Source organism: Falco rusticolus, chromosome 2, assembly GCF_015220075.1.
Source record: "Falco rusticolus isolate bFalRus1 chromosome 2, bFalRus1.pri, whole genome shotgun sequence".
Taxonomy (NCBI): domain Eukaryota; kingdom Metazoa; phylum Chordata; class Aves; order Falconiformes; family Falconidae; genus Falco; species Falco rusticolus.
This window is the reverse complement of record NC_051188.1, coordinates 3,259,015-3,284,830: the sequence shown is the minus strand read 5'-3', so window position 1 is coordinate 3,284,830 and position 25,816 is coordinate 3,259,015. Positions and strand designations below refer to the sequence as shown.

General features: G+C 47.4%; 1 protein-coding gene across 1 annotated transcript; it reads left to right on the top strand.

The window, feature by feature from the left end:
* The first annotated feature begins 767 nt into the window (after positions 1-767).
* Positions 768-25,252, top strand: WNT11 (Wnt family member 11). Its single transcript, XM_037377465.1, has 5 exons — positions 768-975; positions 11,074-11,309; positions 12,073-12,350; positions 13,784-14,076; positions 23,864-25,252. Exons 1-5 carry the CDS (start codon positions 893-895, stop codon positions 24,036-24,038), a joined length of 1,065 nt encoding a protein of 354 aa, XP_037233362.1. The 5' UTR covers positions 768-892; the 3' UTR covers positions 24,039-25,252.
* The last annotated feature ends 564 nt before the right edge of the window (positions 25,253-25,816 follow it).

The window sequence follows — 25,816 nt, the reverse complement described above, 5'->3', positions numbered from 1 at the left end:
TTTGGACTGAAGAAGGGGAAAACAACAAAAGAAAAAAAAAAGGGGGGGGGGGGGGGAGGGGGAAATCTTTGAGAGCTTTTTGTCTCCTCCTGGCTGCTCTCCAGAGACAGAAATGTGATTTTATGTTTACGAAGTTGCAGCCCTTTCCTTGAGCTCCAGGTGCCCGAGGACTTGGAAGAAGTGAGAGGCAGAGTTAATGAGGTGAGAAGGAAAGCAGAAGGGAAAGAGCAAAACACATTTGTTGTAACAGATCAGACCGAAACATCTGCAGGGCACGGGCACCTGCGTTAAGTTGGGAAATGCACTTTTTATAATTTGTCTTCTCTGCAGGAAAAAAAAAAGGGGGGGGGGGGATAAAAAAAAAAATCTGGAGAGAAGGAAGGGAGAGATGAATAGCTGAAGATTTGGGCTCGTCTAAAGATATTTTTTTCCCCTTCTTCCCGAGCAGTTACACAAACCTTTTGGAGAGGGGGGGTAAAAAAGTGAAGCAGCGAATGAAGTCTTGCCATGTGCAGGGTTAAATGGAAACACACAATCAGACCATAACTCAGGGTGTAATTCAAGCCATACGGTTTGTCTGTCTGTTGACTCGAAAGGTTGTATCAAGGCTTGGCGAGGGAGGAGACTGAGAGGGAATAATCCAAACTTTTTCGTGATTCATAAACCACTCCTTTGCAATTTGGATAATAGATCTCTCTCTCACAACGACTCGCTAAACTTCAGAGTTAACTGTAGCTTGTGCTCTTTCTCTCTTTCCTTTCAGGTTGTTCATCTCTGAGGACGAGCAACACCCAAACTGAAGGGAAATACATTGTGCAGAAAATTAAGAAAACTCCTTTTTTTTTCTTTGGAGAAGCTGATTTCCTTCAGCAAGTGGGGGACGGTGGAGAAAATGAAGCTGAGTCCGCAATTCTTCTTAGCTGGTTTTCTGTCTTTGATTCTGCAGACGGGACTTTGCTATGGGATAAAATGGATGTAAGTACCTGGCTATCTCTCTGCATTTTTAAAGTCTGTGTAGGCATTGCTGGTTTCGTACCCGTTTTTGCAACTGCTGTTTGAGGCACACTGTAAAGCCGTTTAAAGAGCAGTGAGCGCTGTATTTCTCCAGGCATTCATTGATTTCAAGTGTGTGTGCTAGGGGCTTGTGCTAACAATACGTCTCCATCTTCTCGTCAAAAAATGCATGATTTAAGCTTGCTTTTTCTTCTCATTGATACCAAAGGAAAGGCACACACTTCAACGCTCACATGAGCCACTTAATGCAGTTTCTAGCGTTAGCCCCTGCCACTCTGGGAAACTCTTCCACTGGGACCACTGGTCGTGCTGCATAGGAACTGAGAGCAGGAGGCAGGCAGCTAAGATAATGCCACCAATCTCCAACCACAGGGGATGCTTGACAGATAACATGTTTTTTTTGTGGACCTTTTAACCTTTGGGTTTTGTGAAGGGTGTTAAAAATGGAGGGGGGGGGGCAGGAAGTGGGGGAAGGAGGATGAAGAAATATCAAGGAACGTGGTCAAGTCTGGATCGAGTTTCCTCAGAGGTAATGTCACTGCAAACAAAGTGAAAACATCACTATCATTTCTTTGCTTAAGCAAGCAATCAATTAGTTGCTTACGGCAAAATAAACAAACCCCTTCAACACCCATCTGGTTTCATGTCCTCGATGAGTGATCTGTCATTTCTACTCTTGTTTGAAGTTGTGTGCAAAATAAATACGGGGTTGTGGGCTTAGCTTCAAATGAGCATCTTCTGTAAAAGAAAAGACACAATGAAATGCAATGCCATTCTGTTATGTAGGGTATAGTCGAGGTGAGGATCTGCAGGTTAGGAGGGGAAACTGGGACAAGAGGTTCCTGTTTTGTGCCTCCTTCTGCACAGCATCTGTGCTACATCTCATTCCCATTCCACTGTCCCAACAGTTGTCATTTGAGTCTCTCCCCATGCCGCCTTTTATAAAGAGTCTCTTAAATCTGGATATCTGCAAATTAAGATGTCTTGTTGGAGCCAGTGTTTTCACTGCTCTTACATGCAGCTGAGGGGAGAGAGGACCTTCCAGATGGCGATTTGTCCTCTCCAAAGAGAGACATCCAACACAAATGTCCTCTTGGAGATGCCATGCAGGGAGCTGGTTGAAACCACACATCCACCTTTTATATGGATAAAAAGAAGCAGGGTGAATCCTTCCACAGGGTGTTTAAATGCACGTGGCCAGGTAGGAGGAATAGTCACTTACTTTAGGGCATCTTTCATTTGCTGTCTCCGTACTCTAAGGACCACCTTGGAATTAGAGGAGAGTCAGGATCTGACTTGCTCTTCACTGTCTTGGCTTTATACCTTGTAGCAGTCACCTCTGCTAAATTAGATAGCCCAGCTATTTCTTTCTGCCAGCTTCCTTGAGTATTTAGGCTCTCAGATCTGCATACATCCAGAATCTTGCACAGGGCAGGCATCTTCTCCTGGCAGGGCATTTAGCAACATGCCCATGGGCTGGCAGAGCCTGGACTCGCTTGTAACCTTTATTTCTATGCAGCACAGAAATAAAGCTGTTTTGTGGCACCCTGATTCATCAGGCACTTATGTACAGACCCATAACTGAGCAGAGGGGCTCGCTCATGTGCTTGGCTTTAGGCTCTTGCTTAAGCAAGGTGCTAAATCCCAAGCAAAGGGCTTGGGTTCTTCCAAAGGGCAGGGTGAGATGAGCTTCAGAGGGAACCTGATAGCATGGTGACAAGCCATAGACATAAAAGAAGGCTGGAAGGCAGGGCAAGATCCCTAATAGCTTTGTTGGTAAAAGCAGCCTTTCGGCTGGTAAGTGGTTAAGCTGGGAGAGTTGCTTTTGGGGATGGGGTAGGGGGATAAGAAGCTGGAGGAAAGAAGGTGCAGTTGCTGCTCCTCCCCTTCCCAGCAGACATATCCCTTCTATCGAAAAGCAATTGGGAAGATGAAAGCTGGGATTAAAATGGCATTTGAAGCATGAGCTGCATCCAGATGCGCTGCTGGGGCTCCCCTCACACCTGTTTAAAACCTGGTGGAGACCTGCACTCCCTGTCCCGGGGCACTTCACCACTGGGATGCTGCCAGCTGGGATTTCATAAAATTATGGGGTTTTTTTATTTTCATTTGCTGTTTCTCCTCCCTTTCCCAGCACTGTTTTTCTATGGAAAAATGGGCCAGTTTTCCCCCCTTCCGCATCACCTCTCTTCCCTGCTGCAGCAGTGCTGCGCTGCCATCCTTGGGGCTAGGGGAGCATCCTTGGAAGTCTCGTAGGTAAATTCTTGGTGGACAGAGACTGATGCTACCAAATACCGAGTAAATACCTCAGAGCTGCAATCCCAGCCCTGGACTCACATGCTGGGTGCAGTACAACCAAACCCTGCCCCTTCCCACTTGTGCTTATAGGTGGAGGGGCAGAGGAGGAGAAAAGACAGGATGAAGAGGGAGGAAAGTGCTATGAGATGTTTTCAGTCATGGGCTTGTCTCAGCAGCCTGCCTGCTGTGTCGTTGTTGGCATGGTGCCAGAGACAAACTTCAAAGAGGATTTGGGAAGGGAGGGGGAAGATAAGGAGGTGGCTTTTGCCAGCCTGGGGAAGAGGGAGTGACTGATACGAAAGGCGATAGGAAATTCAATTTTGATTCAGTGTGTGATGTAATTGTGGGGGGAGGGGGAAAAGAAAAACACACTTTCCAGCCGCTTAGGACTTCCCTGTAACACAAATATCCCTTGTAAATTAGCAAAAGTGGGGAGAACGTAAAAGGGAGCTATTTGTTTTATTTTATTTGGCTTATTTTTACGAGTTCTGTGGTCCAGATCCCCAGCTGCTATAAATCAGCACAGTGCCCTTCCCTGCCATGGAGGCGCGCACCGCTGAGCAATCAGCACAGTGCATGGATGGTCAGCATCTCGTAAACCAGCTCTTGCTGCTGGAGAAGCTTCATATTTTGGCCTCTTCTATCCAAGTTCCAGGGAGCTGCTCAGGTGAAAAGTCAGGGTACAAACAGATCTTTGCAGGATCAGAGCTGTCATGGAAAGGCAACCTTTCCATTCAATGCACATGAGATCCTGAGTCTTATTTTTGCATGCAGGTTTTTGGGAAACACTTTCCCATCCTCTTTTGGAGTTTTTTGCATCGCTTTGTGGTCCTCAGTGCTTGTTTTTCATCACAGAGGCTGGGGAGGTGAGGCAGCTGTCAGTTTCAGTGGGAGATGCCTTAGGGCCAGTGCATGCAGGAACTCTATTGCCTTATCTATCTCTTGCACATCCTTTAGCTTTCCCAGGAGGGCTTGGGTTTGGCCAAGCAGGTTGCTGAAGCAACTTGTTTCTGTAGAGCCGAATAACAGATGAACACTAGAGGGAGTTGTGGCCAGATGTGCGTGCTGCAGAGGTCTGCAGATGTTGGGATGTCCAGGCAGAGTGGCTTTTGAGGCACTTCTGCCTCCCTGGGGGTTGGCATCTCCTCTGCCCACAGGCCAAGACACAGATTGGGCTGTCCTTCTGTATTGGGGCTGGAGCGCACCCGCAGTGGGTTTGCAGAGGACACGAGCTGGGGGCAGTGTGACCTGCTGGGGGGCAGGGGGCTCTGCAGGGGGTCTGGGCAGGCCGGGCCGAGGGGCCGAGGCCAGTTGTATGAGGCCCAACAGGGCTGAGTGCCGGGCCCTGCCCGTGGGTCACACCAGCCCCCCACAGCGCTGCGGGCTGGGGGCAGGGGGCTGGGAACTGCCCGGCGGGGAAGGGCCTGGGGGGGCTGGTCGGCAGCCGGCTGGGCAGGAGCCCCCAGTGTGCCCAGGTGGCCACGGCGGCCAGCAGCGCCCTGGCCGGTGTCAGCAGCAGCGTGGCCAGCAGGGCCAGGCAGTGCCCGTCCCCCTGTGCTGGGCCCTGGTGCGGCCGCCCCTCGGGCCCTGGGCTCAGCGTTGGGCCCCTCACCCCCAGACAGACCCGGAGGGGCTGGAGCGTGTCCAGAGCCGGGCAGGGGCTGGGGAAGGGGCTGGGGCACAGCTCGGGGGGGGGGCGGGGGGAGCTGGGGGGGCTCAGCCTGGGGAAAAGGGGGCTCAGGGGGGACCTTCTGGCTCCCTACAGCTGCCTGGCAGGGGGTTGTAGTGAGGTGGGGTCAGTCTCTTCTCCCAAGGAACCAGTGACAGGATGAGAGGAAACAGGCTCAAGTTGCACCAGGGGAGGTTTAAATTCGATATTGGGAAGAATGTCTTCCCTGAAAGGGTTGTGAAGCACTGGAACAGGCTGCCCAGGGATGTTGTGGAGTCACTATCACTGGAGGTGTTTAAAAGATGTGGAAATGTGGCATTTTAGGACATGGTTTAGTGGTGGACTTGGCAGTGCTGGGTTAACTGTTTGACTTGATCTCAGAGGTCTTTTCCAACTTAAACGATTCTATGATTCTGTTGTCACCTTCAATGCAAGAGTGTTTGTAAAGAAGCCAAATGCAGCAAGTGGGCTTTTTTGCATGGCTTGCAGGAGCAACCCATGACAGCGAGTGGTGATATTAGGAATCCCATCATTTTTAGGTGGATCTTGGTCACTTTGGGGAGTCCCTGCCTATGCCTGTTGTGGTAGCCTGGACATGCCCCATGCCCTCTGGAGCCATCGCTAGCTGAGTGCCTTTCCCAGCTAGGATAGGAGGTCATCCTTGCTGCACAGTTCCCCTGGTTAAATCACAACCCTTCAGGAGCGAAAGGGTGCATAGCCATGCGTTTTGATGAACCCAGGGATGTCCCCCAGCTCACCATCCTGGAGCAGCACCACAGCCTTCCTGCAGCCAACAGAAAATGGAAGAAAATGGAAAGATTTTGTGTTTCCCAGCAGCGCCTGCTTCTCTGCTTTAACCGGGGCGGGGGGAGCTAGGACACTGGGGCACGGACGCCTGCGAGGAGACCGTCTGCCTGGCAAGGGGGCTGCTAGATGAGCTGCTGTGAAAGGACTGCAGGATGGGGACGGCAGGAGGGGAGCAGGCTGGGGTGAGGAAGGAGGGGGGACAACAGCTTTGAAGTTTGCTCTTCGCTCCGTAGGCAGCTTGGGAAAACTTGACAAAGCTCCATGGCCTTCCTCGGTGCTCAGTGAGCCAACTTGCCGCTGGCATCGACTTCAGTCGAGCTTGGGCTGGAAGTCAATGGCCTTGTGCCCACTACTGCCAGCGCTGGATTTGGCACCGTATCTGAAAGCAGCTCTTATTTTAGGCTTTTACTTCAGGGTTGGTCCCTCCTCCCCCCGCCTCCTCTCTATTTCGTTTTGGGGTTGTGGCGTTTTTGGTTTGGGTTTTGTTTTGGTTTGGTTTTTGGGTTTTTTTTTTTGCTATATAAATCCCGCTTCTCTGTTTGAAAAGGCTTTGCAGAACCAGTGGAAGCATTTACCAGGGGATGTGGTAGCTTTCCCAGAGCTTGTGGTCCCCAGACCAGGACTAATGCAGGGCATGGTGGCAGGGACATGGGCTGCCTCTGACTACCAGGAGCTTAGAGAAGGTTATTGTAACAGTCCTGCAAGCCTTTTCCAGTTGAAAACCTGAGAAAATGAGGCTCCTACAGATTAAAAACCTTCAGTGAGATCAAATGCAAAAAACCACCCTGTCTATGCCTCTCTTTATTGAAGTTTATCACACATTTTGACCTCCACAGCCATGCAAGTTTGTCTAGATCTTTTTGTTTCACTCAAATCCCTGCAAGATTAAAGGGTTTAAGAACAGGCATAAAAAAGAGAGTGTCTTCGCAGAAAGTAACGTGGGAAATTTGGAGCAGAAGTTCATGGTTTCACCAGTAGTCCCTCTGTGAGACCTTCCTCTGTCACATCACACAAGGGAGCATGGGGAGATGCCCTCCAGCGAGAGCCCATATCAGAAAAAGATGAGATCCTTCCACCTTTTAAGGGTGTTTTAAAGGGCACCAGTGCTTCACTGCTCGATTCAAGCAGTTTTTCTCCCTTTGGCTTGACCAGGAGCAGTGTCTTACTCACAGCCATCCTTGTAAGCCAAATAATGTATGGCTTTCACTGATACCTGCTCGGACCTGAAGGTACTTCTCCCAAGCTGCTGCTCCTCCTATGAATAGTCTTCTCATGGAGCCCAGATCTGCAGGATCATACCTCTCAAAGGCCCATACCTCTCAAAGGACCCAACACTGCAGAGCATTCATGTTTTCAAATGAATTTATTAACTGCCTGAGATAATTAAAAGAGTAAACGAAAGTCATAATCCATCCATGCATCACATTTCCTCTCTAATTACGTTTATGGTTTGCTGTCAGTATCCATAACTTCAATCAAAAGTGCTGATATGCTATATATAAAGCAGGAGATGTTTGGTTTGGAGCCTGTTTATTTAAAGGGATGGGTCAAATATGTATATTTAAAAAAAACCCAAAACAACCGCCCCTCAGTTGTCCTCAGCTTTCTGGAGAATGAAGGATGGGGCAGGAGAGTCAAGGGAGGGGAGCATGACGTTAGCAGGAGGAAACAGTGAAAAGCAGCATTTATAGGGTGTTAGCAGGTAAAATCCCCATGTGCTTCTTCTCAGATGAAGGGTATGAGTCCCAGGAAAGATGCTTATCAGAGACTTTTTTTTCCCAATTTAAGAACTAAAAGCTGTTCTTCTAACTACGCCCTCGAGGGCTGCTTTATTCTGGCTGGCTGTGCCCCTTTGGCTCTGGTTTCCCTCCCAGTGCTGGTGGTCAGTGGAGACTGGGTGGAGGTAGGATAGCGACCTGCCACTGAACCCTGCCATGGACAATGCTCTTCTGGGGGAAGGTGATCTCCTTTCCTCTGCCCCACAAATGGACTTTGTTCCCCAACAATGTCCTTTGGAGGTGGTGGGCATCCCTCTCTGGTACTGCCAGAATTTGGGGAGCAGGGAGGGTTGGTGCCTTTCCACAGGGAGGGTTTAAAGCGACAAGGGGTGGAGAAGGCATTTCTGAATGCAGGGTAGACTAAGCAAACCTGGGCTGTCAGGGCATGGGCTAGATGACCTAATAGGCCTCTCACATTCCTGATCTGTGATTTATAAATGCACTTTTTGGTCTCGGCAAGTGACTCCAGTAACTGTGAGTTTTCTTTTCCATCTCCATTACCCTTTACTTTTTCCTCCCGGTGCTTGGAGATGTTTCCAATTATAGGTTCTCACAAGCAAAGGCATGAAGTTCAGGCCTGGGAGATGTTCAGAAAACACCTTCCTGAGTCTCGCATTTTTATTCTTGGTGGGTTCCCTGGAGCTCGGCTCAGTTGGTGGGAAACAGCCATTGCTGTCATTTACTGCGTTCTCCCCAACGGGGCTGCGATCTTTCCTCTCTTGACCATCTGGCAGATATTTCTCCCTGTTCCATGAAGCAAATTTCTTTTTTGTTGCATTGTAAATCTGCTTCTCTAATGGTGATCATTTCAGGCCATCTGTAATAACATGATCTTGTTGTATCACATCCCCTTTTTTCACAATGGGGATGAATTTCAGTCTGAATTCAACTCTCATCCCAACTTGTAGGTGCTTATTTCTGCTGTTCCTGACTTGTCTGTAATGGTGAGATGCAGGTGCCTCAGTGGAGGCTTCCAGGTCCTTTAAAGATCCTGAAGACCTCTATACAGGATTAGAAAATGTGGTACAGGACCTAGGAAGTCTCTGCATCCTTCTGGAGGGCCAGGTGAAACATCCCAAGACCTCTGAAGTGTCCTTTGGCACCTCTGATTAGAAAATTGAGGTGGTGCCCCATAGTACAGCAACTCTCAGAGACCTGGAATGTTCCTCATTTGCCCAAAGTCCAGGCCGTGAAGCTCTCTTATTTTGTGTGCCTCACGCTGCCTGCTTATTTTGCTGCTGGGACATACTGTGCCGGAGTATTTATCATTTCTGCTCTATTAGTGACGAGCTGCATTGGCCTTTTGCCTGATTTGCATTTCAGCCCATTCCTGAGAGTTGCTGATAGGCTTTCTGGGATAAGTTTTCACAGGTTTCTGGTGCCAAGTACTAGGGGTTGGACACATCTCACCCAGCTCTGTGTCTATGCAGTCCAGATGTCTGCATCTGAGCTTGGTGCCTGAGTTCCCTCTATAGACAGTGCAGAAAATGAGCACTTCTAGGGTGTGATGTTTTCCTACTGTAGATCTCAAAAGTACATCAGGCTAATTACTCCCTAGACATGGCTTTTTCTTTCCATGGGCTGAAGAAGGCCCCTGAAGGACTACCATAAGACCCACACTGTAGAGGTTTGCAGTCAGGTGACATTCACACTGTCCAGGCTCATGCCTCTACTTTCAAGGACATGATGTATCTGAGATACCTTAGCACCAACAGTATCACCCACAGGTTTTGTCTCCACCAGCTCAGGTCCAGCACTGGTTCCCATCTGAGGCAGGATGAGCTGCCTTCTGGAGCTGCCCCTCTCAAGACAAGGAGCAGTGCATGAGCAACAGCATGCAAGGGACTGAGATGAACTACAGGGCAGAATTCTGATATTTAAATACTCCACTTTTTCCTTTCCCTTGAAATTCACTGGCCAAAACTTCTATTCGCGGTATATTTAATGGACCTCTTTAAATATATGTATGATGTATATATTTACATGACTAGCAGAGTGGTGGTTTCCCTTCCAAGTTTACCACTGATTATCTAGTGCCAGAAATGCCAAACTCTAACCACCTGGGAATTTGTCAGTGCAGACCTACTCAGCCCCAGCAAGGATCGTAGCTCTTCCCTGCTGGAAGAGCAGTTGGGGTTAGCAGTTATGCACAGCCCAGAGAGAACTCCAACACACACAGCAGCTGGTTCAAGCCAACCTTGAGGGAGCTGGTGGAACATAGATGTGTTTTCCTGAAAACCAGAGATCAGAGCTAAGACCTCTGATCTTGGTTAGGGCTCAATTTTAGCTCCATTTCCATCTCATTTAACTTCTGAAGGATATGGATGTTACAGTAATAAAGTGAAATGCACCCCGAAATGTGTCTGCTAATAAGCCAAACTAACCAAGATGGCTTAGGATGAAACTGAAAGGCAACACATTTAACAAGGAGAGAAGGAAATATGTGTTAAGGCAGTTGTGTTGCCAGGATCAGATGCCAGTTACTGATGCAGCCAGCTAGAAAGTTGTTTTATGGGAATGAATAACATTTATGACTACCCTAAGCAGGTCATAAAGATACAGAGAGAGTTACACACCAGGCTTCTGCTGATCGCTGTGAGTGCTTAGGGAAGAAAAGCACAGCCCTGTATGATGCATGGCAGCGTTTTTTGCCTTTTTACCTGGAAACATCGGCAATTGCATGCTAGAAGAACCAGTGGGGTCTTTGGGGTGTTGTTGGTTTCTCCCGTGGTAACATAGGTGCTGGTGCTGGTGGATCGCCTCTCAGTTTTGGTCATGGTACTCTCCCTGAATGTACTGTCATCGTGCTTCTGCACTACATTTTTTGAGATTAGAGAAATGGACTTATCTACGTGCAACAGTGATGGAATTGGTGGAGGCCCTTGGCCTTAACTGTAAGGGAAAGCATCTGTCTTGCAAACTTGGTGGCTTTTCCCTAGGCTATGCAGGGGATTTTCTCCATAATTAATTACATGACATTTAGCATAATCCTTAGAGAGTGTGTGAGACAGATGCTGAATGCAAAACACTGATAACACCAACTTCACTTCCCCCCCCCCCCCCCCCCCCCGAATACCACAGTCTTGGAAGATCCAGCTTTCTGTTATCGTGGAACTGATGGGTCATTTTTTACTCTGTTGGGAGGTCCATCCTTTTCATTCTTCAGAAAAAAATCTTTCCATAAGGATTTACACATTCAGTCAACTTGGCATATGCCCCAGGAGCTTTGTGCTCCCCTAGACGATGGAGAGAAATGCACGCTTTTGGAGGGTGTTTCTTCCCACCTACTTTAAACACCTACTTCAGATGAGATAAATCACTCTTCATAGTTGCCCATCCTTCTCACCAGCTAAAACTAAGCACCTATTTACAGGTAGATAAAGTTAAGTCAGATGAACACAGGCCAAAGCATTCACTGGTTTGGAGGTAGTGGAGAATTTAATAGTGACCTGAAGATTAACTTTTTTGCAGGTTTTAATGCCTTTTTGCATGTGCTTGTCTCCTCAGAGCTCTGTCCAAGACTCCTTCAGCTTTGGCCCTGAATCAAACCCAGCACTGCAAGCAGCTTGAAGGCTTGGTGGTTTCCCAGGTGCAGCTGTGCCGCAGCAACCTGGAGCTAATGCAGACCATCATCCAGGCGGCACGGGAAGTGATAAAGACCTGCCGTAAAACTTTCTCAGACATGCGGTGGAACTGCTCTTCCATTGAGCTGGCTCCTAACTACCTGCTGGACTTAGAGAGAGGTAAACTGCACTGCTGGCTTGGCCGGGGACATGAGTGAGTAGAGTCAGCCAGTGTGTGTATGCGTGCTGGGGTTGGGAAGGGTCTTGCTACCAGGGGCGACATGGAGAGCTTGCATAGCCTAGTTGTCCTATTTTCTAAGACCATGTTCATTGTTACGGTGCCACTCATGCCCAGGAGCTCTCAAGGCCAAGACCTAGTCTCCCTCAGCTCTTACAAAGCATGCCACCAGCCTGGTCTGCTCATCTCATGGTTAGGAGGACTCATGCTGCATTTGCTGACAGCCATGGAGCTGTTGTTCAGGGCATGCAGGCTTGTCAAGCAGCACACGTTACACGTGAGGCTGCAGTCAGCTTTCATGGGCCAGAGCATCCTTGCATGCTCTTGCTGCAGGTCTTTGGCCTTCCACCACCTCCCCCAGCTCCATGCATGCTGCTCCATGACCTGCCAGCAAGCTACATTCAGCACAGGGGGAAAGGGCAGTAGGAGAGTCCGTGGCAGGGGCTTCTTCATGTGCTCCAAGAGCAGATTATACCACAGTGCACAAGCTGCATAAGTCCATGTGCCTTCTTACCCTGCTGGGATGTTGCCTCATGCTGAAGAGCTCAACTAGGAGGTGTGCCTCCAGCTGGTGATGCCATAGGAGGTCTCAGCTGCAGTGAGTTGGTGTGTTTGCTGCTCTGTTGGGCACAGATTGTGTAGGTCTCTTTTGGAGGAACATTTGGCTGTCCCAGGAGGCTGAGCTGGAGTTCTTGTTTCTTCCAGGCACAAGGGAGTCAGCATTTGTGTATGCCCTTTCTGCTGCTGCCATCAGCCATACCATTGCCAGAGCCTGCACCACCGGGGACCTCCCTGGCTGTTCCTGTGGTCCCATCCCAGGTGAGACACCTGGACCTGGGTATCGATGGGGAGGATGTGCAGACAACCTCAACTATGGTCTTATCATGGGGTCCAAATTTTCAGATGCTCCCATGAAGATGAAAAAATCAGGATCACAAGCCAATAAACTGATGCATCTGCACAACAGTGAAGTAGGGAGACAGGTAACAAAACCACGAGAGTTATTGTAATTGTACAATCATCTGTAGTGGTCGGTTGCTCTGTAAGGTTCAGTGCCTCTATCAGCTAGCGAAAGGCCAGATTGCTCTGAACTCCTTTGGCCTGCTGAAGACTGTGGCTTTGTAACTCACTCTGGGAATCAGGAGGTCCTGAATGCTATTATCAGCCCTGTATAACCGTGGGTGGGAAGTTCATTGCCACCCTTTCCACAGCCAAGGATGGCTCTGGCTTGCTTACCCCAGGAGGTGTGGTAGGGATGGTTCCCGTTGTGCTCTGCCAAGGGCGTTGCACAGGCGAATTGCTGTGTAAGCGTGGAGGATCATCATCTGCCAGATGCATCCAGCAGCAGCTGCCTCCCAGCCATTGCTGCAGCCAGGAGGGCTGATTTTTCCTTTTCAAACTGCTTCGCTAGTGATTATTCCCATATCTGGCAGAAGCCGCTTTTAACAGCTTGCATCCAGTGGAGGGATAATGCTTACCATGTGCAGTGCTTGGTGTGCACCGAGGTGCAAATCCCTATCGCAGCCCTCCATGCAGCTGGAGAAGTGGGTGGAGGACTGTAAAGCTGACCCCTGCACCCATCTCTGGGGCTGCAGCAGCTCTCTAGGCTGGTCCTACTACACAGCTTGGTCCTTCCAGGCTGCCTGTGCTTGGGCACTGGAGCAGAAAAAACATGGAGCACGTTGGGCTCATTTGCAGCTTACTGTGTAGCTACAGGCTGAACTCCCCTTTGCAGAGCACAACCATGCCGAACTTGCCTCCCCTGGGCTTTTTTCTCTACCATTCCCACTCTATCTGGATTTCTTTTATTTTCATAATGTCTTGAGGTTTTTTTTTCATTGCAATGGGCCTATTTTGGTTTGGGACATTGCATTGCCATGGCTGGTGCATTCAGCCCTGCCTGGCAGCATCCTACCATGTCCCACAGAAATGAGACTAGTGCAGAATCAAAGTAAAAGGCTCCTTTAGCCCCATGGCCAGCAGAAAGGCAGGGTGAGGGCACCCTGAATTCATCAGAGCCTTGACATCTCTGTTACCCAAAGCCCCAAAGCTGCTGGAGGCAGAAATGGATGTTAAATACTTATTTAGGGATTGCTTTGATTTTCAGCTCTTTAGGTATTTAGAGGGTGGAAATGCAGCCCTATATTGTTATCTGACCAAAATTCAAAATACTCTTCTGTCTGCTGGCTGCAGAGGTGCCTTGGTAAAAGTAGCCCTGGGCTGATAGTGATCACCGAGGTGCTCTGGGATCTCATTCCCTTCGCACAGTAGCTACTTTAGAGTTACTGTGCAGAAATCAGAGCAGCAGTCCTTTTCTGTAGCAGTCCCTGCTAAGAAAGTGCCTTCTTTAGCAAGCTTGTGGGACGTTCAGAGGTAAGAGAAGGGCATTTCCTAACTCCTGCATTCCTTTTTGCAGGTCTTGAAAGCCTCTCTTGAAATGAAATGTAAGTGCCATGGAGTTTCTGGGTCATGCTCTATCAAGACCTGTTGGAAAGGCCTTCAAGAGCTGCGAGACATTGCATTGGACCTCAAAAACAAGTATTTATCAGCCACCAAGGTCGTTCACCGGCCCATGGGCACACGCAAATACCTCGTGCCAAAGGATATTGATATCAGGCCGGTTAAAGAGACAGAGCTGATATACCTGCAGAGCTCACCCGATTTCTGCATGAAGAATGAAAAAGTGGGGTCACACGGGACCCAGGACAGGTGAGGGTTTCTTCAGCAGGTGCTGACTGCACTCTGAGTCCCAAAGAGGGAGGGGCAGAGGGGAACGTGTGAATAAGAGGCAAATAACTGGGCTGGTAGCACATGCGTGCAGGTAAAGGACATCTCTAACATACGGTATGGTCTACAGATGCCTAAGCCTGCTAGTGGTGGCTGTGGCCAAGACAGGGCTGCAGCCACCTTTTGCATTATACAGGCAGGTACAAGATACCTTTTGACATTTCCCAGGCAGCTCACCTCCACGGGAGCTTGTAATGATCAAGCAGCTGCTTTATGCTGTGTTGAGTCTCTCCAAGTCATTTCTTGCAGTCACTGCTGATGTGATGGGTTATTACTCTACTGCGAGGCTCCTCTAAGTAGCCAAGTGTCAACCCAATTAGGACCAGTGCTCCTAAGCAGTCCTGAAAAATCTCTGGAAACTACGAAGGTGATTTTTTAAGATTTCTTTTCCACTGCATTTTAAAAATCCAGGTTTGTTTGTATTGCTTATGGCTCTGCAGAGGAATTTCATCATGTCATCGATATTAGTGATTTAAAGTCATCATACCCAGCCTCCACTGGGCATGGTGCTGTCCCCTTTCACAGGCAGCAGACATGCCTGTCTCTTCCCATCATCTGTTTAATTCCCTCCAAGAGAAACCAATTCCACGTTTCAGCAGTCTGAGCATCTCTAGGTGGGCAGCAGACCCTTTGACAGCCAAATAGCTGTGTATTTCCAGAATTTTGCAGAATTTCCAGAATTTTTGTTAGGTGGCTGCAATGGCTGGATTTCAAGCTGTCTCATTACTTGCTGCCTGCTGGTTTGGCTTTCTTCAGATTGTTCTCATAATTCTTTGCTCTTTGTGTTACTTTGTGGTGGAGACTCAGACAGTCAAGTTGCAAGGAGCATGCACCTACCCTTTTGTAGGTTGGCTTCATTTTAACTCTTGTTGGTCGTAGTGGTATTTGGATCGCTTAGGTTCAATGGAGAGAAGGTTTTGCTCTAGTGGAAATGAAGTAAATGACGGAAATGCATAAAAGGTATTCCCTGGATCCCTTTGATTCATATGAAGTTTGGTGGGGGGACTTCAGAAGCTATCCTTTGGCAATGGCCATTTCATCTGGAACTGCAACTCTGTATACAGTACATCAGCATTTAACTGGTGGAGCTGATCAGGAAATGACGACAGTTGAGTAAGACAAGTGTGTTCTTTTTGTCCTCTGATGTTTTGTGGTAGTTACAGTTTTGTATCATCCAAAACCATTGGCTGGACTGCTCTGCAGCAGCACTTACCTGGCAGCTTTGTGGTGGGAACACCAGGCTGACGTTCATCACCAGCCCAGTGGTGGAGCAGTAATTAGCAAGTGAAGATGTTTATGAGTCACCAAGGACTGTAGGGAAAAAGCATGTGTTGTAACTGGTTTCTGAAGGAAAATGTGATATGAGTGGAAGCAATGTTTCTGTGGATTTGTATGGATTTTGACAAATGTGTGTCTTGAAAAAGACCTCTTTGTTGTACCACTCAGTTTTGCAATGAAAAAAATTGTGGAAGCTATTTGGAAATTAGTTTTATAGGAATTGTGTGAAATCACAGGTTGTGTCAAAAATAAACTGAATCTGTTACAGATTTGCTAAGTAAAACATTTTCCACAAACTGAAATCCTTTCAATGGGGAGGGAGACATGACTTCTTCTTCATCTAATTTCATTTTACAGCAGATTTTGCCTTTTTATCCCAGCTAGGGATGAAAAATATGTCAAAGTCTTGAATTTGTTTATTTATTTTTTTTTCTTCCAAGGCTAGGAAAATATGTATCGCAGGCATCCATTTATCCCAAGCTGGGCGACAGCAGTGATTGTGAGCAAGCCAGGCAAGGGTCTGTGGGAAGTGAGATTGAGTGAGGATTTAGAGGACCAAGATATTAAGGCAGGAGGGGATGACTTTCAAAAGAAATCTGTCAAGAAATAACTCATTCTTGGATGTGCAGCACGGTGATGGCCATGGGAGGGGAGGAGGGTGAGATAGTCCTGTGTTGAGCTGTAAGATTCTCTCAGGCCAAGTCTTAAAGTGATGTGTAGCTACACTCATGTTCATTGCAATCCATCCGCAGGCTCTTGAGAAGCTGCCTGGTGTCTCAAAATTGGCATGTGCAACACAAGCCATAGCATCCCCCTTTCTGCATTAAATTAGTAGAGGAAATAAGTGTAAAATGCACACAAAGTGTTTGCAGATCAGTCCGTTCTTCCTGGGGGCAGTGGCAAAGAGGAGGGATCTTCCCCAATTTCCTCCTCCCATGGTTGCCTGTCTCCCTTCGAAATTTTTCTCTCACGAAGAGGACATCTAAATGTATTTTAAACACGGTGGCTCTGTTCCAGCCAGCCGCAGGGCTGCAGAGATAGCACCTAATGACAGGGATGAGGGAGAAGGAACACAAAAGGGATGCTGTTACAGAGGGCAGGGAAAAATGAGGTTCGTACTTACTCCACAAAGACATAAAAACACTTGCATGGGAATAGCCCAAACAGGTTTTTATTTTATAAGTCAAATCTGCAGGTATCTTAACATTTTTTTTCTCGGGGTAGGGCCCACTATTTCCGACTAGGCTAAGTTTTAAGGTCTTTTATGGCAAATATGATCAAAGAGGGATTTTTAGTGGTGGACCCTCAGTTTGTTTTCTTTCTTCTTCCACCATCTGCATATTCCCTCTTTGGCCTTTTTCTGGCCATGAGCATGGGTGCAGGGCTCAGCCCATGGGGTATTACAGTGCAGACCCCTATCAGCACAGTCCAGGAGACTTCAGTCTGGGCATCTCCAGCAGCTTTCCAGCCCCACTTTCTGCCTCCGGAGGGAAGGAGACCCCATTAACAGCCCCTTTTCCTGTTACTGAATTTAAAAATTCAGATTGCTGCATTTTTGTTACAAAAAATGAGTAGTCTTGCATCATATGGAGAAAAAGGCCTTTCCCCCCGCCCTCTCCCCCAGGTCTGATTCTTGCTCAGAGCACGCTGGAAGCAGGACAGAGGGTGATGGCTAAGTTGCAAGACCTTGGACATACTGGGTTTCAGCATATGCTGTAGGGAACAATCCTGCATCGGCAGGTGGGTGGAAGGGATAATCTAATTGGTGGCTTCCATCTCTCCAATTATCCCTCGCGTTATGTGGACTTATTGTTTCTTTTTCAGGCAGGAAATTGAATTACCTTGTAGTGGAACTGTGTGAAAATCCATGCAGAAAATGTGCACCCGCTTACTCAGAAGCTTTTCAGAGCTCTTTGCTGAAAGGATTTCAAAGCCTTCTTCGGAACAAGCCTGAAATGTTTTCTAAGACACCTTGGCCTTTCCTGGTTTGTTGAAATTAGAAATGGTTTGGAAATCTGCATGCCTCCAAGCACTTGGGGTGTATCCAGATTTCAAAGTCAGGGAGCTGAACCCAAACCTGAGATTCAAAGCCTCTTTGAAGTGCTCAAAATCTGATCAAGGAGCTGAGTTTTGCAGCTGGTGTCCAAGGCTTCTGCAAACTGGCTGGCTGCAGCCGCAGCCCTCATCGACTCCAGCCAAACTCCATGTGCTGATATGCCACCATCACGCTTTCATAGCCAATAAAAAATGGTCTGGAGAAAAATCTAAAGAAGCTGATCTGTGGAGCAGCAAGCAGATCGTACAACTTTCTATACAAGAAGTTAACCACTGGGAAAAAATTTACATGTTCCCGTTCTAGAGCTGTCATGGGCAAAAGCACCCTATATCTCATTTTTTAACAAGGTAGTTCAGTTTCTCCTGCCTGAAAAATTTCTTATCAACTTTGAGTAAATGATAAATAATAGCAGATTATAAAATTGAGATCTCTTGTGAGAAAAGAAGCAAAAGTATTAACCTTCTTTATCAGCAGGGTGCAATGTATCATATTTCAAAGGCTGTTTAAGGTCCCTTAAGGAATCCGAGGAAAGGGATATTCTGCCATGCGTGCAAAAGCCTCCAGCCCCTGAAGCCTTGCAGAGATAACTGAGCTGTTTATTATGATCTTTCCCAGAGCAGCCTTGGGACCAAGTGAATGCTGCTCCCTCCCTGCTGAAGATGGGAAGGAGCTCTCTTAACACTGCAGAAATGGGGCTGCAGTGTTGCACCGGAGCTAAGCTGGGCTGCTCAGCCACAGCCCCTGAGCAGACTCACTTTGGCACCGAATGGGGACATTCTTCGATGGTTGCTCCTTCCCAAGCATTCGTTCTTTTCTGCAACATAAAATATTAGTCTTAATTGTCTCCCAAGGTGTCTTAGGCTGGTGTGTTTTCTTGGATAAGCACATGCATGAAATCAGGTGAGCATGCCACTGTTGCTTGGTGGTGACTGCAAAAACTTAGACACAAGCACAGAATGGTTTGGGTTGGAAGGGACCTTAAATATCATCTTGTTCCACCCCCCTGCCATGGGCAGGGACACCTGCCACTAGATGAGGCTGCTTACAGCCCCGTCCAACCTGGCCTTGAACACTTCCAAGGACGAGGCATCCACAGCTTAATAGCTGGTGGTCACCTCTTTGGCATCTTGGTGGTCCCAATAGCAGGGCTGATTAAGTGCTGCAGAGAAAGGGTGTAGTGGTTCTCAGTGTTCAGTGGCAGCCCTTGATACCACTTGTTTCCTGTCACCCTGAAAATATGCTTGTCATTGCGTGATTATGTGGACAACAAAATTTCTTAGCAGAAGCGCTCGTGTTTAGGTAGGGAGGAGTGGTACTTACGGGTAGACAACAACGTTTGGTGCTTGGTTTTTGTTCAGCCTCTTTTAGTTTCCATCACTCAGTGAGGGCACGAGAAGCGACATGATGAACTTTGGCTTTGAGTAGGTTATTGTGTGTATGATGATTTAGTAATTTTTGGAGCTGTTATCAGGTGTGCCACCTTTTTTTCATGGGATCCAACGAATGATGAACAACAAATAGCAAATAGTTCTTCTGTGAGTGTCCCAGAATGGGACTGGTGGAAAGTCAGAAAAATGGTAGCTTTCTGTTCCTCTCACCTGCCATGCTATTTCTACTTTGCCAGGGCAATGTGCTCATAGCTGGTGCCCATTTTGGTAGCTGGGCAAGCTGTGCTTCTTTGGACTTTTTCTCAGTTAACCCCTGGGGAAGTTTGAATCCTTCCCACATTGAGAGACCTGGATTTGACCGTAAAGTTTCCTGAACAGATTTGTGAATAATAAATTTATTGGTGGAAAGAGTAATTTCACACAGTAGAAGTGCAGTGGGTAGTGACTTCAGGGGATAAAAACCTGCAGCCAGCTCTCCTAAGTGCCTTTAGTCCCTCTGCATCAAAACAGTGTTGGAGCTAGGGAGTATCAGGGCTGGGAATGACTTTCCACAGAGCCTGATCTTTTTAGGAGCAAAACTCCATGGAGACCACCTAGACTGTTATTGAAGATACTTGTCTACTCTGGCCTTCAAAACAGTTTCCCTAAACAACCTGTTCCAGGGTTTTACTATTCTCAAAGTTACGTCTTTCTTAATCTAAAATCAAACTAATAATTTCTTGTCCTCCTTCCTCATTTCTTCTCTCTCCTTTTTGCAATAATCTTTTATAGATGGGAAGACACCTCTTCTTACAAACTTCTCTGAATCAGTTCCTTCATAATTCTCTACTTTCTGAACTGCTCATCTGACTCTCTGGGGAACATTCCCACATTAATCTGGATTTTTCTCGAAGTGTGTTGCTTACTTTGCGTTTTAATCCACTCTCCAAAATGCTCTCAGCTCCTTTGCCCCAGTGTTATCCCAAATTTTTAAGCTTCCTCTCTACTCCTCCTGAATGAAAATACAGGCTGGTTCCAGGATCTCCCTTGACATCTCCTTGCTGACATGTACTATTGATAACTCTCCTTCGTACAGTTGTTCAGTGTCAGCCTCTAGACGTTCCTTGTGGATGAGAAAGCAATTTAAAAGCAGTTAAGATTCTGCCCTCAAAATCTTATATGAAGCTATGCACTTTGATGTATTTTTAGCAATGTCCACTGTGTTACATACCCCCTGGGGGCTTTGAATTATTTTTCTCTTTCTTTTATATACTGCGGTATGACTTGACATTACTGGAGCAAGGGGCACTAAAGAAATGAATAGAAATTTGATTTAAAAGAGAAAAATTAAATTATTTCTTTTCACAGCAGTCCTGTCTTCTGGGACTTGTGGCTGCTGGAGTTCATGGGGGCAGCTGCTTTCCCTGAGGTCAGAAAGGGATGAGACAAATGCATGGCCAAGATGCCCACGAGGGGTTACTGAGATGTCTAGGCAGGAACATACCTTCTGTTATACCTAATGCAACAGCTCAGGTGCTGGTGGTGTATGAGGAAAAGGACTACAGAAAGTGTCCAGATTTGTGTTTTCCTCCCTGAACAGCATCTCCCACAGTCATTGGGAGATGTACTGGGCCAGGCAGGCAGCTGCTGTGACCCAGAATGTCTTTTCTTATGCGCTCATAGCATCTTCCACTTATCAATAGGAGTGATGGAGTGAGGTCCCAATGGACATCTGGCCCATCCCTGTCATCATGTGTCATTTCTGTAGGTGACACGGTGCAGAGTGGGCCTCAGTTTGGTTCTTGGATGCTAGGTGGGCAATCAAAATGATCATCTGCTGATGGGACAGAGGTGAACTAAGATCCACAGTGAAATTAAGCGTGACATCTCGCTATAGCTTTCAAAATTAAAATCCCCTAGGAAGTAACTGTGAGCTTAACCTCTACATCTGGGGGAAGACTCTTAGAAGTGCTGGGATGTCCTTCACCATCTCTGCTGAGGAGCCACCCCCATGATGAGGCTGTGTGATGTACCACAGTGTTTCAGCAAATGAGAGCTGGAAAAGGGAGATTTTGGACAGGGATATTGAGTGGGATTTGACCAGTCAGCAGGGTTGGCCTCCTCCCTTCTTGCATAAAGAAGGAAAAAGTGCTGTGACAATGTGAAAGCCTGTTCCTGAGCCAGGACCTTGGCTGGGATTACCACTGAAGCATCATTTTTCACCCGTCTTCCAAGTGCTTCTAGAGGTTACGGTGTTGTGTTAAGATGCAATCGCCTGCCTTCGTATTTTCTCTCTGAGGCTCAGGAGGAGGGCATTTCTCTGAGTTGCTGGAATCGTGCTGGACCAGGCCCAAAACAAATGAGATTGAACTTAACCCATCAGCGGGGAGCCTGGTGAGATTGCATCCATGGGCTCTGAAAGCAGATGCTCAGGGCAGCTTCTGTGGGTAAACAAGTCTTTGGGCTCCTTTGTCTTCACCCACTTGCTTTTTATATGAATAGATACAGCTGAGAAACTACCTCTGTTTCAGCTTGTTTAAAGAGAAAAAAAAGATAATTAATCCAAACCTATGCTTTAAAACAGAAATCAGAATCTCTGGTTAGTGGCCTTCTCAGGAAAGTTTTCTAGAAGCCCATTTAGGTTCAGGATGGGGTCAAAAGCTTTGTTTTAGCTATTCAACCCCTCCATTCAGAATGCCCCTGTTCCTTTATCTAAAACTGAGGGGAGCTTGGGGACTTACTTTTAATATGATTTCATTTTATTCCTTTATTTCAGGCTGAGTGGGACAGGGACAGCTATGGAAATATATATCTCCTAGCAGATCCACTTTTGTTTTGCAGGCCACAGGAGTGGGTACAAGGAAAGGGAGATTCCCAGGTCTCAATACAGCAGGCAGAAGAGTTTTGCTCTCTGTTTGAATGGGGCAAATTTGACTGTCGGGTGCTTTGTACGTTTGGGGAGTGAATGTCATCAATGGTGAACTGGAGTCAGAGTGGACCCCTATTCATTTGCTTGGCCATTTTAATGAGCTGTCAGCACAAGGTGGCACGGATGCACTGCACATCCATCACCATGCTTCTGCAAACTCCCCATCCTCCCTAGGTGAACCTCCGGGCAACAACCTTTACATCCACTGGTAAAGCTGAGTAAGGCTGTCAAATACCCTCCCCTCTTCTAATGTCAACACGCCTATATTTGAACCTTTGCTCCAAATATTTAATGCATTTACTAATACATTTATGAGGAGTCATTCGGAGGTTTCCTGGCGGAGGGGCCCCGGCTCACAGGGGCAGTAACAACGCCTTTGGTTCAGCGTTAGGCAAACACGCTCAGTGTGGCTGCAGACTTCAGCTTTGGTAGGGGCTTTCAAACGTTTGTAAATATTTACACACACTCCTGAATGAGGGGGAGCGGGGGGGGGGGGCCTTTAAACACTGAACCTGGAGAGGAATGCGAGTCAGAAATAACAAACAGGAGGCCCGCCTGAGTCAGAAAAAAATAAAGGAAGAACAAGAACAAAATCTCAACACCTCATTAATCCAGTAACTTCTCCTAAAACATTACCTCATGAGGAATTCCTATAAATCTCATGGATTTGTTTTCATCTATTAATGGAGTGCTCAGCTCAAGGGTCCGACTCATGCTCCTCTCTCCTTTCCCTGTCCCAAACCAGCCTTAGAGTGTTTCTGTCCAAAATAGCCATGCAGAATAAGATTTAGGAGAGATATCAGCAATTGCCCCACTCTCCAAACCACCTTTCTTACAGTAGCTTCAAGACTCCATCAAGTTCACAGCCCCACACTGTTGGATGCATAATGAGATCTGTTATCCTACAGTGCTAGTGTCTAGCCAAGCATCTGACCAAACATCTGTACAGCCCCTGGAGAAACAGCATCTCTAGGGCATGACTCATCTCATCCAAAAGTCAATGTTTGTCGTGCTCTCATGTCCAGTGACCCAGCTTGGAGTATTTTAGGAGAATGAGATTGCTGTTTTTTGAGAATGGCTGTGGATCCGTGATCAATGGATCAATGAGACAGATTCCCCAATTCATGAGTTACTTCTGAAAACCTCAAGGCAGCCACTTGCAAGTGGACAAAGCAAGGGATCCCAAGACAATGGACAACTTATCCTGACAAGTCTGGCTTTAATTAGCAGAAAAGCAGAAGCAAAACAAGCAATGGCAGTCTGTGTGATATTTGACGACTTGTCATCCTACACTGTGCTCCTGCCGTGCTGCCTGCTCCTGGGTCAGGACTCGGGGTGTTACAGGGCCATCTCCCCGGCTGCTCATGCCCTGCTGGGTGACACTCGGGCGCAGGAAAAGTGCAGTCCGGCCCTACTAGCATCGGTCATGATTTCCCTGATAGGGTCAGGGCTGGACAGTGGCTGTAACAGTCTGCTCTGCACTTTCCCAGCCCAGGATCATTGGCATGGAGCCTGTGCAAATACTTTGTGGCTGCAGGGTTCCTTCTCCATCCTTTTCAGGTTAGGTAGCATTGGACAAACACCGGTGTTTGTTCTTTAGGGTATCATCTTCTTCCACCTCCTTTCAGACAGCTTTGGAGCCTGTCTAGGAACACAGATTGCTAGGGACTATGAATTTTGGTGGAGTTATCATGACAGCTTTGCTTCTCTTCCTGTACAGCAACTTGGTCCTGCCTGCCCTTCCTCACAGGCAGCATGAATGACGCTGAGCCTGAACTGAGAGTTAGAACAGGAATTCAATGTTATTTTGACTGTCACAGCAGGTCATGAAAGTGCAGTCCTGGGCATCAGAGCAGGTGATGCGAGCGCAGCCCTGGGGCTCTCCCTGCCTCCCTTGGAGGTGCAGAGGGCTGCTTGGTGGGGTGCTCACCCTTGCCATGTGCTTGCTGCAGCTGATATGCAACCGCACAGGCTTCACTCAGCACCTTGCTGAGCTGTCAGGCCCCAGCACCACCACAAGGCGGGTTTGGAAAGCCTTGCAGGGATCTGCATTTGCTCACTGCATTTTCTTTCTTTCAGGCAATGCAACAAGACCTCCAACGGGAGCGACAGCTGTGACTTGATGTGCTGTGGCAGAGGCTACAACCCCTACATGGACAAAGTAGTGGAGCGATGCCACTGCAAGTACCACTGGTGCTGCTACGTGACCTGTAAAAAGTGCGAGAGGACTGTTGAGAGATATGTGTGCAAATGAAAACCCTCCTCTCTCCACCCGGGAGCTGAGACGCCAGTGGCACCCTAGCACTATTCAGAGAAGAGAAAACTTTCCCTGACTAGAAGTCATTTATCTTGTAAAGACATGGACTGGAAGAAAGATGGTAGGAGGGAAAAAAAGCAATCACACCAGTAAAAATAAGATCCTTAAAAAACCCCACCAACAACCCACAAATGTTTCCCCACGAATAAAATGCTCTCTGAGAAGACAAAAACTCATTTGGGATGGTATCTTCTTCCAAAATATTTCCTATAGTTGCCAATGACGTCCAGCCATCAAGTGCCTTAGTATTTTGAGAAACAAAAGTAGAAACTTTTCCCTGGGAAGAAAAGCAACTCTTGTTTGAAAATAACTAAGGCTCACACCTGCCCATGCCTTCTAGCACAGGTACTGAGTCTGCAATAAAAGACTTTCCCAGAAGGAAAAATGCTACAACTTTCCAGCAATAACTGCCTTGGTTGCCAAAGACTTAATTTTTGGCAGGGAAGCATCTACTTCGGATGGTAAAGGTGGAAAGATTTCAGGTCAATCACCTGAAATGAACAACTCATTTTAACCTTTCTTTTATGCAGGTCTGCGACTTTGAAGTTACTGCTGCAGTAAAAGCTGTCCTTGATTTGTCCAGGCTCGATGGGGTTTCAAATTCAGCTGTGCAAAATGTCCCCTGAGATCCTGAAGGCAGTGAGAACAGGGTACCCTGAGGAGGACTTTATGGGGTCAATGAGATAGTAGTGGAGCCGTTAGGATAAAATAACAAAGTGAAGTCGAAATCCAGTAGGAAAGTATAAAAAACCCAAACAGCTCCTGCTCTCTTTCTCTCTTGCTGTTTGGGGGTGATGCCCTTAGTCACCAGTGTTCTACCACATTGGGCCATCGAGTCCTTAGGGAAATATGCCGCTGCCTCTTTTACCCCGGTAAAACCGTTGATGCAGCCCCAAGCAACTGCAGAGAGCGGCGCAGGTCCAGTCCCGGCTGCAGGGAGTGCAGCCATGCAGGGCAGCAGCTATTCCCAGCAGAAGGGAATGGGAATGTGTCAGTCCTTCACGTGGCCCTGCCCTGACTCAGCAGAGAACCACTATCTGTGGCTGTACATACTTTCTCTTGTATGCGGACGTACAGAAATATTTATATCTCAAGCTTTCATCTACTCTACTTCCTACATAAATATATCTATATATTATAAACAAGCATTAACAATATTATGAAATAAATGCTGAAGTTACTGGTGCAACAGCAAAATGTTAGATTATTATGTTTCACTCTCCTACTTGGAAAGCAACCCTGGTTTTCTTCCCAAGGACGGGAGGAGAGCATGGCTCGAGGCACTCGCTGGCGTGGGATAGATAAGTTCCTTTATTCCCTGTCTCCCCAGTCTCTTCATTTTGAGCATAATTAGCCAAGATACAGTCAAGACAACGAAACAGAGCACTTGGAGAAAGGAAGAGTTACCATTCTTGTTTTGCTTTTTATATCAGTGATCACTCTCATCGGTAAAATATCCCAGTGCCCCCAAGGAGCTTAATGACAAACGTGACTAATACCTCTCATGGGTGGTTTGCTCCCCGCTCCTGCATGTGGAGAGAAGTTGCTGTGCAAGGGAGTTTTTAGCTTAGGTTACATTCCATTCCTTTTTTCTTTTGCCTTGGGCATCCAGCTCAATGTCCCCGCTATTGGAGAAAGATGTCTGCACCAGGAGCAGAAGGCAGCAGAGCCTGTGAGGTCCTTCAGATCATTTTTGGGCACCCCATTCCCCAAGC